Source organism: Cervus canadensis, chromosome 13 (genome assembly GCF_019320065.1).
Source record: "Cervus canadensis isolate Bull #8, Minnesota chromosome 13, ASM1932006v1, whole genome shotgun sequence".
Lineage (NCBI taxonomy): Eukaryota > Metazoa > Chordata > Mammalia > Artiodactyla > Cervidae > Cervus > Cervus canadensis.
In genome coordinates, this window is record NC_057398.1 from 36,566,256 (window position 1) to 36,581,374 (window position 15,119).

A 15,119-nucleotide genomic window follows, 5' to 3' on the forward strand; every position below is an offset into this window, starting at 1 on the left:
TTTTTCAATAGGTAGATGTAACTGTATATTAAATGTCGTCTGTCTATATTATAATGTTACAGATAGTATATTATAGGTAGGAGACAGCCAAAATACTCATCCAATATAAGAAATTGGGGGGAAGAGGAAAGCTGCCATTTCACAGGTAGGAAAGGTGAGCTCACCTCTCTTCACACATTGTGTAGCAAAGTAAGCACTCAGATATTTATGGATATGGTTAAGTGTGTGTGTGTGTGTGTGTGTGTGCGCTAAGTCGCTTATGGTTGAGTACTTAATATTTTTCACTAATAATGAACTGCACTAATAATGTAGTGTAGAACTACACTAATAATGTTGACAGTAGCAACCAATACCAGATTCATTTGAGCTACACAAATAGGTGGTGACAGAGTAATGTATTGACCCATTAGAACATAACATGTTTTAATGTGTTCATATCAGATTAACATGAGGACTTAAAAAAATCTGATAGCTGCATGGTAATTTAAAACTCTAGGAAGCAAGTTGAATGGCAAATAACAAACCTTTCTGATCATATGTTTATGATTCAAGATGTAAAAGAAAACCCCACATGAACATGGAACTTCTGTAGCATTCAGCTGAGTAACAGAGTGTACCCTTGGTACATGGAACTCTTGTGACAGGGTTTTCTTTAAGGAACAAAAATCTCCACCTTGGTTTGTGCCCCACAGTACAATTGTTTCCCAAATCAGGCTGTTTCCAGTAACATATGAAACAGCGTATGGCTATCCCTCCCATCCCAAAGCAAATGTTTGTTTTGTTGCAGCGATGGAAACATTTCCATTGGTGAAGCAAATATTTAGAGCTGAAAGAAACATTTGGGCAGCCAGGATGTGTCAAAATAGAACAGATGCCTGCCTTTCGAAAAATACGATTAAAAAAAAAAAGAAAGCCACCTTGTACTTGATTGCTGGCGTTACAGCCACAATGGGTTAAGCAAGAAATTAGATGCTGTGAATGTCATTCTAATCAGAGCTTCTGGGCACATCTCTGCACCTTCTTCTTCCTTGGCTTTTCTCTTCCAGAAAATGGGGATAATCATTCCAAGTGATTTTGTTAACAATTAAGTTTCCTTTTTCCCTCCAAATATTTTCTTTGTTCTTAACAATTAATTTATTCTCTTGAGTCAGAAATATGTTCACATGGAACACAGTTCATAAGGATATACAGTGAAAAGGCTGCCTTCAGTCTATGTCCCCAGCTAGTCTCCTCTCCACCTGGGACCAACATTTTATTTTATGCTTATGCACATGACTAAACAGATGTGTTTGTGTGTGTGCATACTTATATTCTTTTTTTTTTTTAAACATAGAGGTTCCATGCACCCTTCATCTAGTTTTCCCTATGTTCCATTTATCCTTTTTGTTTTCCTCATCTTTGAGACTGTTTGTTCTAAGAGTTTGCGTGTTTAAAAATGCACTGTGTCAGGTAGCAGGCTGGGGAGCAGGCAGGTCAGGCCGCACTTGCTCCATCCCTCCAGGGCGGTAAGAAGAGCACTGTGTTGGGCGTCTGGTTTTGCCCTGGGTCTCACCATGGCTGTTGGTCAGTGCTCCCTCTCCCTGATGTATTCTCTCCAGCTGTAAAACAGAAGGAAAGGAAAAGGAAAAGAACAAGTTAGATGAACTTCAGCTTTTCTTCCAGATCTGAATTACTTTGGTCGTCAAAGGTGAAGTTTTCTTTTTCTTTAAACAAACTTCACTGCCTCTTTTAAAGGGAGTAAGTGTCAAGTATGGTTAAAGGTGTTTATTAACTTGGCTTTCCTATCTATGCACAAACATACATCTGGCTTCCTTGGCCTTCGGCGTTCAAGTAACAGTGATCCCTGATATTCCTACTCCTCAGTCCTCAGACGTAGTTCCTCCCCAGGACTTGTTCGATGCACAGTGGAAAGGGCTGGCTTCCCAGCCTGTTGCCAGGAACCTGCAGGGTTAGACACCGCTGTCCGGCACAGCCAGCAGCCGTGTTTGTCGGGCTTTGGAATTGATGATCATATATGAGAAGCAACTCCTCTGTTTTTGTTTTTAATTTAGCAGAGAGGGATTAAGAGGAAAAAAAGGCAAAGCCTTTAGACGCTGGATCTAAAAATAGACATCATGGATGCTGATTGGAAACCCTCCCAGTCTTTCATATGAGAGATCTCAATTTGTGTTACACAGAGGGGCAGCTCACGTCTGTCTTGTTCACCAGTTATACTACTCCCCAGAGAAGCTCAATAAATTTTATAGGGAAGTTTCCTCCTTATGCGGAAGGAGCTTAAGCTCAGCGACTGGTGTGGCTGAAATAATTTAGGGCTCCAAGGGAGTCCGTCCACCTTGTAGAGTAATGTAACAGAAGTAAATGTGCAGAAACTTTTGATCTTGGTTGATTTGGCCATGCCATCAATGGTGCTGGGCTCTGGCTCCTATGACCCCAACCTGTCTGATCTGGAATAAAACTGCTCCCCAGAACTTGCATTTAGTTCCACTGCTAAAATGACCCTTCTGCCTGATTCACTGGCAGTGGTTGTGGAGCTTGCCTTCTGGGGTTCTGCTGTTTCCACCACTAGTCCTTTGACGCCTCTGAACTTGGCTGAGTTTTTATATTTCCCGTTTGACTCTAAGCGGCACAAAGAGCCTCTCTCACGGACATTAAGAAAGCAGAGCTGCCTTCTCTGCTTAGACTGACGGTGGACCAAGCCTGGCGGGCTCCTCAGTCTCTGAGCTAGCGGCACAGTACCTTGTGCACTGGCTTTTTACTCAGTGATTTATGCCCGGAGACGTGGCTGGGTGATATCCAGTGTCCTTTTGTCTTTGTGTTTATTTTTCTTGCACATTTAATGTATTTAAAGGATATATTGTCTTTATGGTTCACTGGGATAAAGGAGGGGATTGGTGCGAGTTTTAATGAGAGGTCCCTGGCTCTCTGTGTTGAGATGAGAGTTATATTCTTGCTTAGATATCTTTCTTTCTTTCCATAGGTGGCAGGAGGCAGTGTTTTGCTGCTTTTTGAAATAGCATTTCTGCCTAACGATTTTTAGAAGGATACTGAGGACATTCAATTTCAGGGCATCCTCAGCAACTTTTCCTCCTGTTGTTTAAACTTTGCTTATTTAAGGAGAGGTGACAGTGTCCTGTCTTGTTCTTGAATTTACATATCAATATGAAAATAGTGGAGACTGGCCCCACCATCAGATCAATTTTTATAAAAACTCTTTGCATTCAGAGTAATGCTGTTTGAAACTAGTTTTCTCAGAAACTGTTTTTTTGCTGCTTGGGAAGTGTTAATCAGCGGAGGAGAAAGCATTTGGCTTATTTGCTTAATATTTTAACCAAGTGAATTAGGTTGGGGGGCTGGGGGGAGGGGATAAGAAAGTGGGTGGGGGAGGCCCCATAAACAAGGTGATATATAATATTTTTTTTGTTCTCCTTTTAAATAAATACCGATCAGCTTTATGTTCAGAGACAATAGGAGCCGTTGGCTTAAATTTGCAGTTTACTGTATTTATGGCTGTAATATCAAGGTGCTGCCGTCGTAATTTCATGCCCCAATGAGAAGAGCAAGGTCGAAGCAAATGCTTCCATCGGCATCTGCTAACACACTAACTCATAAACAAGGCCCGGCTGGATCAGGTGGCACGGAATAATACAGGCTAATGAAATACAGCACAGCTTTCCATTACTGTTAGTTTTTACAGTGTCGTCATTACGTGTAATTTATGTTTAAAAAATTCAATTTTATACAAGGCACTGGGAAATAGGGGTCTACAGGTCATCCAACGACTTTTAGAGGCCCTGAGAGTCCTTATTGTACTCCACCATTCCAACAAAATGTTAATAAAATTAAAAAAAAAAAATACTTTTTTCCCCTGTCTCCTCCCCTAACCTTTTCTGAGAGAGTTGATTTTTCTTTTAATTTGGGGAGTATTTTTAGCCAGCTGTCTTCTTTGCCTCATCTCCTCCCAGATGTGCCTGGGTAGATAACTAGTTGTGTTCCGAGAGAGGTGACCCTGCTCAGTTCCCCCACATCCCAGATGAATTTCCCAAGTCCTGTAAATAGACGACTGAGATGAGGGAGGGAGACAGCCGAGTGGCCAGCCCATAAGTGCTGCCCGTGGCCATTGGACCCCTGGCCCTGTTCCCTGATCCCCGTCAGACTCCACATTTTTATTATAAAACTCGAGCTGGGCCGAACGGTGCTGTCGGGCGTTCATCACCTTGCTTATTTCCCAGCTATTCCCTACCCCTGCTGTCCCGGTGGTTGTTTGACCTGAGGATACAGAGAACAGTGCTGTCTGCTGTCCTCTTGTCTCTCTGCTTCCCCTGCACGGAGCCAGGCAGTGCCCAGCAGATCCTTATTCTGACAAAGTCTGGTTTGGTTTTGTTTGCATTTTAATAGAAACCTTTAAACAATTTTGTTTATCTTCTAAGGGATAAAAATAAGCAGGTGTGGCAGCCTTGAGGCCATTGACTTCAGTTGCTGCAGCTTTATTAATCAGCAGAATGTAGCTTGTTTGTTCTGTCCTTTTAAAAGAATCCCACCCTGCAGAAAGTGTTGGAAGAGAAGTCCCTGCGCAGCGTCTACACGGGGGCTTCTCCAGGGAAAGGGAACCGTTCCGGGAGGTAGATTCCAGAGAACCGAACCCAAGAGGACTAGAAGTCCTCCCTCCCTCCTTCTCTTCATCTGAGAGAGGCTCCCTCTGAATTCAGCGCAGTTTTGCAGATCAGGCAGCTGGGGTCTTAAAGGTGAAATGACAAGAGGCGGGCATCCCACTCTGCCTGCTCACCCTCGTGTCCCTTTCTCCTCCTCATAAGTAAAGCTAGTGAGGGGATGGGATAACTGAGCAGGACTTTCTTAGTTTTGCTCTCCGTCAATAACAGAGTTTAATTGTCATGTCACAGACTGGGGGAGGAGCTGGTAGCTCCTCAAATTGCTAGGTAGCAGAGGTGAAGACCCTGAGAGAGCATTGAAATGCAAAAGGCTAACAATATTAGGTCATGTCATTGACACCCCAGCTGAAAGGAAATGTTAGGCTTTCTTAAAATTGGTGAATTTTTCCAAAGGCAGCAGCTAAAGGATGACTTGAGGTGGGGTGACGGGGGAGGAGGTCTGCCTGCCAAAGGACGACACCCTTTTCTCCTGTCTGCTCTGCTCAGCCCTTGCTCAGTCCCTCTGCAGTTAGATTACTCCTTGCAGATAGCAATCAACTGGAAGGAAGTGTGTGTGTCTAATTTGCATGAGATTATTTAAAACAACAAAAAAAAAGGTCTGCATTAGTCAGGGTGATGGTAAACAACGCAAAGAGATGCCTTTTATAATATAGCCTGTGCCTCAGCTTTCAGAGCCAAATATAATTCACTTACAATTGGCAGTTTCCTTTATTATTCCTTTTAACCTTTTGGATTCTGCACAGTCTCTATCTAATCTCTCCACTGTTTGTCTCAGTGGGGGTGGGTGGAATCCCCGATGTCTTCTGTGTGGCCCCTGGGCAATGCCCCATCTGTCTGTAAGGGCATGATCCTTTCAGCACCAGGAGCTGGTGACAGGGTAGGTAAGTGCTGCGTTCAGAGAGGAGTAACACTCCACCTCACCTCCAGCTCTCTGAGTCCCTGATGAATCACTTGAGTTCTGTAGAGTCAGTCTTCCCTAAGCTGGCAGACACTCTAGAGGAGAGGCACTAAGGGAAGCGTAGGCACCAGCCTGTGAGAGGCCTTGGATTTATTTGATTAGAATATGAGGAGATGAGGTCGTTCTACCCTTGTCACTTGGTGGTGTTCAAAAAATTGTCCAGGTGACATTTGCAAGTAAGATCCAGGCGTTAAGTTCCCCTGTCATTTTGGTATAGCCGCGTTCATTGGCTGTTACCTGACCCTGATGCTGGGAAAGATTGAGAGCAGGAGGAGAAGCGGGCAGCAGAGGATGAGATGGTTGAACGGCATGACCGACTCAGTGGACATGAATTTGAGCGAAGTCTGGGAGATAGTGGAGGCCAGAGGAACCTGGCATGCTGCAGTCCCTGGGGTCTCAAAGAGTTGGGCACAACTTAGTGACTAAACAACATAGATGGGGTGCCGGTGAGGGGAATGGGGGAAGATAGGTCAGTCCTTATATTTTAACAAGATTGAAGGCTTCAGGCATCATTTTGGAGTCTGCCTTTTGATGTGCTATAACTCTGCCGTCATGGGAAGTCACCAGGCTGGAGACGGAGAGCCTGGGGTTTCATCTGCTATCACCAGGCTTTTACTACTAGGATTTGAGGCATAGTGTTCACCCTCCTTAAACCTCAGTTCTTTTGTCTTTGTTTTTTAAATCTGTCAAATAAGGTCGGTGGTTCGGATGATGGCCCAGCTCTGAAATTATATTGTTCATTGAGATTGTCAAAATGCTTCTTTTAAAAAAAAAAAAAGAAGAAGAAGAAAAATAATTCATTTTCTGTAACTAAATCAAAAGCCTGCTTCTCCAGAGAACTGGGGATATCAGAACTCCAGCCAATGTAAATGTGATGCATCACATGATAAGGTCTCTGAAACAAGAGCTTGGAAGGAAGTGCTGATGCCCTTTAAGCCGTGGCCGCTCTTGTGGGCTTGGCTGCAATAACGCAGGGAACACGTTTTATTAGGAAAATAGGCTTCGTCAGAGCTCCAGGCCAGAAGGCAGGTCCACGGGCAGGGAGTCCTGTCCCTTTAACCGGCCCCAGCTCCCAGTGCCACAGCACAGCCTGTAACTTGCCGTATATTTCCCCAGTGCTAAACATTATCGTACTTGTTTATATTTGAAAGAGCCGAAAGGGAAAATGAGAATGCAACCGAATGCTCCTTTTGGGAGAATTACCCTCATTTGCAGCCAGCGACTGACAGGGCTCACGACCCACCAGGTTTATAAAGTCCCATCATGAGCCAGTGACCAGCCACTCGTGCTGATGCCGCAGGCGCCCTGTCTCCTCTCGTGGCTGATAATGGGGGTGAAACTGTTGATGATGGGGGTGAAACCATGCTCTTCCTACTAGAACTCGGAATGGGGCTCCCCTCCTACCTGGAAGGACAGACGGGCAGTCAGCACCTGGGCTGGAGCCTGGGAGGCGCTTGCTCGGGGAAGCGTGTTCTCTGTGTTTGCCCGGCTCGTCTGTCTGTCCTGCCCCTGTCCTCGGGAGGCTGCCGCACAGGAGAACGCTTTTTTCAATAAGCTGGGGCCTTAGAGAGGAGGAACGTCCCCCGCCTGGCCCCACATACTCAAATTCAACTCTTGTATTTGAAGGTGCCGTGGCCTTCCCTGGTGGCTCAGACAGTAAACAATCTGTCCTTAATGCAGGAGACCCGGGTTTGATCCCTAGGTCTGGAAGAGCCCCTGAAGAAGGGAATGGCAACCCACTCCAGCATTCTTGCCTGGAAAATTCCATGGGCAGAGGAGACCATGGAGCCTGGCAGGCTATATGCAGTCCATGGGGTTGCAAAGAGTCAGACACGACTGAGTGACTGAACAACAATAATAAGCGCCAGTGAATGGTTCCTTTGCCCCCTGCCAGCCTCTCTTCTGCCCCTGATGTCAGCCTATTGAGAGGATGCTGCACTTACTTGGGGGACCCAGCAGCCCTGGGACGCCATGGAGGAGTGACCTGGCCCATACTGGCTGGCGTGCCGGGGTGAAGAGGACAGGAGATGCAGTGTTAAATGGGGAGGAACCTCAAGTGCTCAGTGCAGAGAGAAGAGATGGCCCAGGGCCATTTAGAGTCATCCAGGTATTCTCCCTTGACCACTTGTGGTGGGGTGTGAGGAGTTTGAGGGGCAGCTGCAGCCAGCTCGCTTGCCAGCATGGTGCAGGGCAGCGCTGAGCTTGGGCAGCACTTGAGCATTAATATGCTCTGGCTATTAGCCCCTTGGCACAGAGCGCAGGGCCCCACGCTTTGGAAGATGCTGATCCTTAGAACCTCCTTGTATTTCATCTACCCCCAGGGGCAGATAGACCATGCTGAGGGCCTCTAATGGGGAGCTGCTGAGCAGATGTGGACGCACTCTCGGCTCGAGTTTAAAAGCTCTGTGTGGTGGCTGGGCTGGATGCCGGCATTCCCAGAACAGCCAGAGTGCTTTGCAGACTAGCAGTGGCCTCCCACCTGCTTCTCCTACTCTCAGTGCCTGGAGTACTTCTGTGTGCAGGATCGCTTCCCTGACTGCCCTGTGGAACGATCTCACACCTGTGTGCCACTCTTGACAATCCTGAAGCTCTCGATCAATAGGTTGGGGCCCTCGTTTCTTCCCCGAGAGCCTCCCCCATCTGCCTCCGACCTGTTGAAATATCCCAGCTGTGCGCCCACTGGACGTGTGGTCTTCATGGGTTTTTCAGTTGCCTTTTATTCTTCCATGGGCAAATCCTCTCCACGTGTCATAGCCACTGCAGATGGCGCCCTGCTATTTCATGTCCCAAGTGCACTGTGGTTTAGAGTGTTGGGAGGATTTTTTTTTTTTTTTAAAGGAAAAAGAAAAACTAGCCAAAGGCGATATAGGCAGCTTGTGATAGGCTAGAGTAATAATCATCTGAAAGTTTGGGCCTGGCCTTGTTTTGATCTGTTTTCTTGTTTTATTTTCTTCTTTACATTCTATATCCCATTCATACTAATCACAGTCAGTCCTGATTTTTCTTTTTATTTCTGCATTTGTCATAAAATAAAGCAAATTATTCCCGTCTTCAGAAACGATCTAGACTAATTAGTCGTCTCACCCAATAATTAGTTTTTTGTTTCCCTGTCTGTTTTCATGCATTATTGTTAGTTTTTTCCCCTCTTTTTTTAACACCATTACAGATTAAAATGAGCCACATTTGCAGTTGATGGTATCTGATTTCGGGGGAAGAATGGAGAATTGCAGTACGGAGCGACTTCAAAAGCAGCAATAAACTCAAGGATAAATTAAGGAAATTGAATGAGCCACATTTGGAAGCAGTGTTGAGGCTAATATTCTGTCGCTTAAGGTTAAATTGCAGCCGAGAGAGGTTCCGGAGAATCCGAAATCGGGGAAGCAACTTAGCAGGATGCTAGGCGTCCTGTGACTCCAAGGTCTTTTCTCAAATGAAGATTTTCTTGCAGCCATGGACAGTGGCAAAAGGCACTCACCTGCAATTATGTCCTCTTCTCCCCCAGGGCTGACAGATGAAGAGATCGATTTGGCTTTCCAACAGTCAGGCACGGCTGCCGATGAGCCTGCGTCCTTGGGCCCAGCCACACAGGTGGTTCCTGTCCAGCCCCCTCACCTCATTTCGCAGCCATACAGTAAGTCACCTGCTCAAGCTCCTGCTTTAACCTTGACTGGGATTCAGGACTCTGGCCAAAGGGTAGTGCTTCATGTCTCTCAGACTCAGCAAGCCAGGGGAGACTGGGCATAGGAGATGGCTCTTGGGTTTTTCTAAAAAAGTGTGACACACCCAGTTCTCTTCTAGACAAACTTGTAAGTATGTGACAAAGGTTTAAGACACAAGAGACAAGAATAAATGAGTTTCTTGTTTTGTTTCAAGTATTTTGGTTTTGATCAAGAATCTGTAAAAGTATTTATTGGTTGTGTTTTCATTTTCTTACATTAGTACATTTTGCATGTTGAAGTGTTAGTTGCTCAGTAGTGTCCAACTCTTTTATGACCCCATGGGCTATAGCTCACCAGGCTCCTCTATTGGATTTTCCAGGCAAGAATACTGGAATTGGTTGCCATTCCCTTCTCCAAGGAGTCTTCCCGACTTAGGGATCGAACGCGGGTCTCCTGCATTGCAGGCAGATTCTTTACCATCTCAGCCACTAGGGAAGCCCATGTTACCGTTTTGCTAATGAGAACATAAACATCTAATTCATGGGTACATTCTTGTTTGGTCACTGAAATAACTTGTCTCCTAGTTTTATCTTTTAAAGTTAATATTAGCTGGTTTAAGCTAGCCGTCTCCACCCCACCCCTCTTCTTCCTTCCTTCCTTCCTTGTCCTGGCTATACCACATGTATTTATGTAGTGGCAGTCTGTGAGAGAATTTCAGGTTAAATGTGAAGGTCCTTTCTGAATGCAACTTTTAATTGTTACATGAGAACATGGCCCATGAGAGGTTTTTGTTGTTGTTAAATGAAAACCGCGTTTAGGAATAGAGATTCTTTAAGCCAGTAATAAATATACGCTTCCAAAATAGAGGCAGAACCCCATCTTTAAGTCACTTATGAAAAATCTAAAAAGGTAAAAATTGACTCCAAATCAATGGAAAATTGCTCAGTTTTGTGTGAAGACCTCAGCCTTGGATTTGCTGTCTTTCAAAATGCCTCTTCAATACTTGTCTATCTCAGAAGTTTTAATTTTTTCAAAACATGCTTTTAAAGTGTTAGATATCCAATTTTAAAATGCACAGTTTCAAATGCCAGACTCGTTTTGACCCCTACCACATGACCTGGAACCACTTTGCCGTCTTTCCCATAGACAGGGAGGTGCAGTCATTCGTATAGACAGCACAGGGCCAGGCAGTGGGTTAGAATCCGCTTTGTGTGTTACAGGTCTCATTTAGACGTTGCCTTTCCTTTGCTCCCTGGATAAGACTGGGCAGTGAGACCAGGTTCCATGAACTCCAGTTGATCTCATCCTTGGTCACCTGGTCTCACAAACCACTCAGACCAGAGAACCAGTGCTCCGTGCTGAACCGTATCCCGGGGCTGCTGAGTCAGTGGGATTCACCCGTCAGCCTGGGACTCCATTCTTCCTGGCTAACGTTCTTGTCGATCCATTGTGTTGCCTTGGGTCACTACACACACACTCCATGTTTCTTTTAAATCAAAGCCTGAATCTCTGCACTTTTTTTCCAGTTGTGGCCCTGGGCCCAGGGTTTGGTGGGATTCGTTGAGGATGGGTAGTGGCAGCTGGGGTACAGAATTCTCTAAGATGCACATCTGTTCTGTTCCAGCTGTTCCCTTCGTGACTTAATACCGAGCCGGTCTCCTGGCTACTTGGCAACTTCTTGCTCAGAACAGATTATTCTGTGAGTCACAGCATTGGCCTAAAACATCATACATTTGCCTACTTTCAGTGGACACAAAGGGTTAAAACGCTTGCCTCTCTGAGAGGAGCAGAAGAATAGGGGTGGGGGGGGTCCATTCAGTTATTTCAATCAGTCTCCTGCCCAGATCTCTCTGAGAAAAAGCATTGCTCCGTTTAGGTATTTAGGTAGGAGTATTTTTAAGAGTCTCCCAGCCCTAAAAATAAAATACATCTTCTTAGAGACAGACTCCTTCCTGCTTTGACACTAGTATAAAAACAATGGTAATGGTAATTTTAAATACCTGGAGTTTTTAGTTGTCAGTGTTGAGCTCCACTCTTCTTGTACCGTTACCCTGCTCCTCTCAGCTCGGGGGTGACTCTCCCTCTCCACTTCTGTACTTTTGCCAAGAGGTGTCAAAACTACTCCAAAAAAAAAAAAAAAAAAGCTTGATTTTGATTAATATAGAGAAACAAGACTTTGCCTGACTGATAATAAAACTGATAAATGACATTTGAATTACTTGTAGCGGTAATTTATTACATAAAATATCTTTTATTTGACATGCGATTAGTTGCTGGAAGCATCACTCAATCTGACTAGTTTAAACATGCTCTAAAATGAACCCCAGTAAAAACCAGGGCTGTCTGCTGTTGGCGTTATGAAATATACTAATCCTGGAGTGAGGAAAAAAATCTGACTTTAAATATTTAAATGATTAATTGGGTTTATATATTTTTTTTACCTTTCTAACCCCCTTAATTACAAGCAAACTCAGGGGAGTTGCTGAACTAGGTGTGCAATCTGCATGCTTATCACCGAGGCATTGTCTGAGTCCTGGGAGGGATTTATGGCCTCCATTCATGTGTGTTCCTGCCGATTTTACATCTGGAGCTTGGGCAGCCTTTCCTTCCCATTTCTTGGCTTTTTAAGGACATTCCATCTCTGAGCCCAAGCCTAGAAAATGGGATTTTCTGGGCTCAGCCCCAGAATGCTCACGTCTGGGGGAGGGTGGCTTTTCCAAGACCACCCCTGGGAGCCCAGTGCTCACAGATCATCACCTCTTGCCTGCCCTCCTGCTTGATGGCAGGTGTCCCACTCAGTTCCTCTTTTGATATCTGTGGTTGACCTTGAGGTGTTAGCAAATGCCAGTGTCAGCAAAGAGAACATGGAGACCCACCAGATTGGGACCAGTTCAGGTCGTCAGTGTTTATCAAGCACCTATGGTGAGACTCTTGAGCATATTTAAAAGGCATTGGGAGACTATTTGAGAGGGGGGTAGTTTGAATATACAAGGAAAATGAAATAATAATATATGTTTCCTGGGAAAGTTGGAAAAGAATGTGGAGTTGGTTCTGGGCACAAGTAGAAAGATTTATAGTAGATCACAGACGAGAAGTGCTTCCCAGTGGCTCAGTGGTAAAGAATCTGCCTGCAGTGCAGAAGACACAGGTTCGAGCCCAGAGGGGAAAGATCCCCTAGAGAAGGAAATGACAACCCACTCCAGTATTCTTGCCTGGGAAATCCCATGGACAGAGGCATCTGGGGTCGCAGAGTCGGACACGACTGAGGGACTAAACAACAACAACAACTATAAGCTCAGTTCAGTGTCATGAGAGATTCAAAACATGATCTTTAAGATTCTTACAGGCTCTCTAAGAGAGATAAGATAAACTCTTAAGAAAAAGATAATAACATAAGACATTGTGATTTAATGCCAAAATTAATTATACAGACAAGAAACTCCACAGGAATACAGAAAAGAGAAAAATTAATGTGGGCTCAAGAAGTCGGAGAAGGCTTTGTGAAAGTGGTGGGAGGGGAAGCATGGTGTCACCTGGTGTGAGAATAAACCAGTGTTGTCAGGGCTTAAAAGAAAGTCGGGATGAGCTCAGGAGAAGTCAGATCAGGATGCGAGAGGAACTCTGACATTCTCTCTTCTCAATTTGGTTTCTTTTTGTTCAACTTCAAAGCAGGAGTCAGTGTATGTGTCTATGCACAGAGCCTAACAGAGTCCCGAAGGTTAAGTCCTGATAAAACCTTGATTGATTCATTCATTCTAAGCAGACTTTTCTTCTTTCCTCCTGAAGAGACAAGAATCAAGGTAGCTTTGAGATACAGGCACGATCAGTGTGAATTTTATACGACAATCATTTTTCTTAGGCTTAAATGTCCTCCCCCCGCCCCGGCCCCCACCTACTGTCTTCGATAAACAGTTTAGGCTTTTTTGGACTGCCCTACAGCTTCAATTGTCTCTTCTTAAAATAGGATGTAAATGTCTGAGGTTGGTGAAAGGCTTTGACATTTCATTAGAACTCCTGAGAGAGAAAATGTGTTCTTTCTCAGTCTGTTTTCCCTCTGGCCTGTTTAGTAACAGAAACTTAGCCTTGATTGTCCTAGGTCCCTGAGCAAGCATTTACTGATGAATGCCCGCTATGTGCCAGGTGTTGTGTGGGACCCCGGGGATGGGATGATTGAGGGGTGGCTGGTCACTCCCTCCAGCCCCCCGTCCAGTAGGAAAGGCGATTAGGGGAACACAGCAGTGCTGTGAGGTCAGCCCAGGGGAGGCTGGTGGGACGGACAAGGTGAAGGGCACTTCAGAGAGCGGGAGGGGCCTAACTGGACCTGGGGCACGATGGCTGCCCTGACTAGACAGGATGGACCCGAACGTCCAGGCTAAAGCGAAGCCACATGGACGTGAACCCATGTGATGGTCAGAGTGGCTGCACCATGGGATGGGAGTATCAGAAGAGACGACCTGAGAAGAAGGTGACAGCCAGGTCATCACCCTGACGGAGGACAGTCAAAATCACATGGACTTCGTACTTGGAGATGCATCGTCTAATTATTCATGAGGCTGTATTACCCTTTTGACCGTGTAATTCTTAGACTGATATTAAAATTATTTGTACCATCCGAGCAGGTGCTGCATGGGGAAGTAGAGAAGACACCCTGGGGTTGTGCTGAATGGGGCAGGTGTAACTCCCTTTCAAATGCCTCCATCCCGACTGGGCCTGGGGCGCCCCTTGCCTCCGTTAGTCCCCTGCTTGCCACCACACAGGGCTGAAACCAATTAAGCTATGAGTTCCTTGAGTTTAGAGGGTTTTGTTTTGTTTTTAATCTATGGCCCGAGGCTCTGACTTAGCAGGTGTTCTGGAAACATTTGTTAAATAAATAAATGGTGGTGGACATGTGCTTGAGAATTGAAAGGTGCTGGGTGATACCCTCAACTTAAGGTGGGGGGCCGGGTGTGCTGCCCAGGTAGCCAGTCATTGAGGCCTCCTGCGTCTTCTGGGCCCGACAGCTGTGGAAGTAGAGGACAGGCCTTGCTAACCCATGCCATCTTGTATGGTGTGAATGGTAAGAGCTTTCGGGATTTAAGAACAAAGGAAACCCCCAGGGTGCTGGTCTCAGGCCAGGCCTTATGGAGGAGACAGGTCTGCGGAAGCATCTAGAAGTAGGGGTGGGGGGCGGTGGAAGTGGATCTAGAAGAGACTGTAAATGGAGGTGCTGTGGACGGCCTCCCTGTTCCCACCAAGAAATAAAAGGGGAGGAATCTCCTGTTTCTCTCTCTCCCATTTCTCTGTCAGTTTAGCACACAGATTTCACCCTCTATACTGCATTAAGAGTTACTGGTTTGCTGATAGAGGAAGCATTTCTCTAATTTTGAGGAAACTGTTTTTCTTCTTCTGTCCCCGTGACTCGCTGAGAGTAGCAGCTCTTCAAGGGCCGGCTCCGGTCTGTTTTCCTTGCTTTGTGTTATGCTCAGTGTGGTGCCTTGTGGGTGCTGAGTAAACACCATGTGTGGTTATTGAAAACCATCAGCATTACCTTAAACTATCGAGTGGAGAAATCCTCTCCTTAGATTTCTTAGACCACTGACAGAGTGTTTGGTGCTGGAGGTAGCTGGGATCATGGCTGTGCTAACAGTGCAGCCTGTGTTAGTTGTATAAGATTCTGCAATGAACAAGTTTGGTTTAAACAAAACAGAAACCTCTTTCTCTGAGTAAACATAGGCAGTCAAGGCTGCTGCACTGGCTCTGTGGTCCTCAGGGACCCTGGCATCGCTCACACCTGGCAGTCATGTAGCTTGTACTCCAGTGAGACTGTTGCAGTGCCAGCTGTCCCCTCTGCTCTCC

General features: G+C 45.6%; 1 protein-coding gene across 1 annotated transcript in view; it reads left to right on the forward strand.

Annotated features, from left to right (window-relative positions):
• PEX14 (peroxisomal biogenesis factor 14) overlaps positions 1-15,119 on the forward strand; it is a 138,470-nt gene that overhangs the window by 98,112 nt on the left and 25,239 nt on the right. The window contains exon 4 of the mRNA XM_043484928.1: positions 9,128-9,256. Coding sequence (XP_043340863.1) covers positions 9,128-9,256 — 129 coding nt within the window. The remainder of the gene's footprint in view (positions 1-9,127; positions 9,257-15,119) is intronic.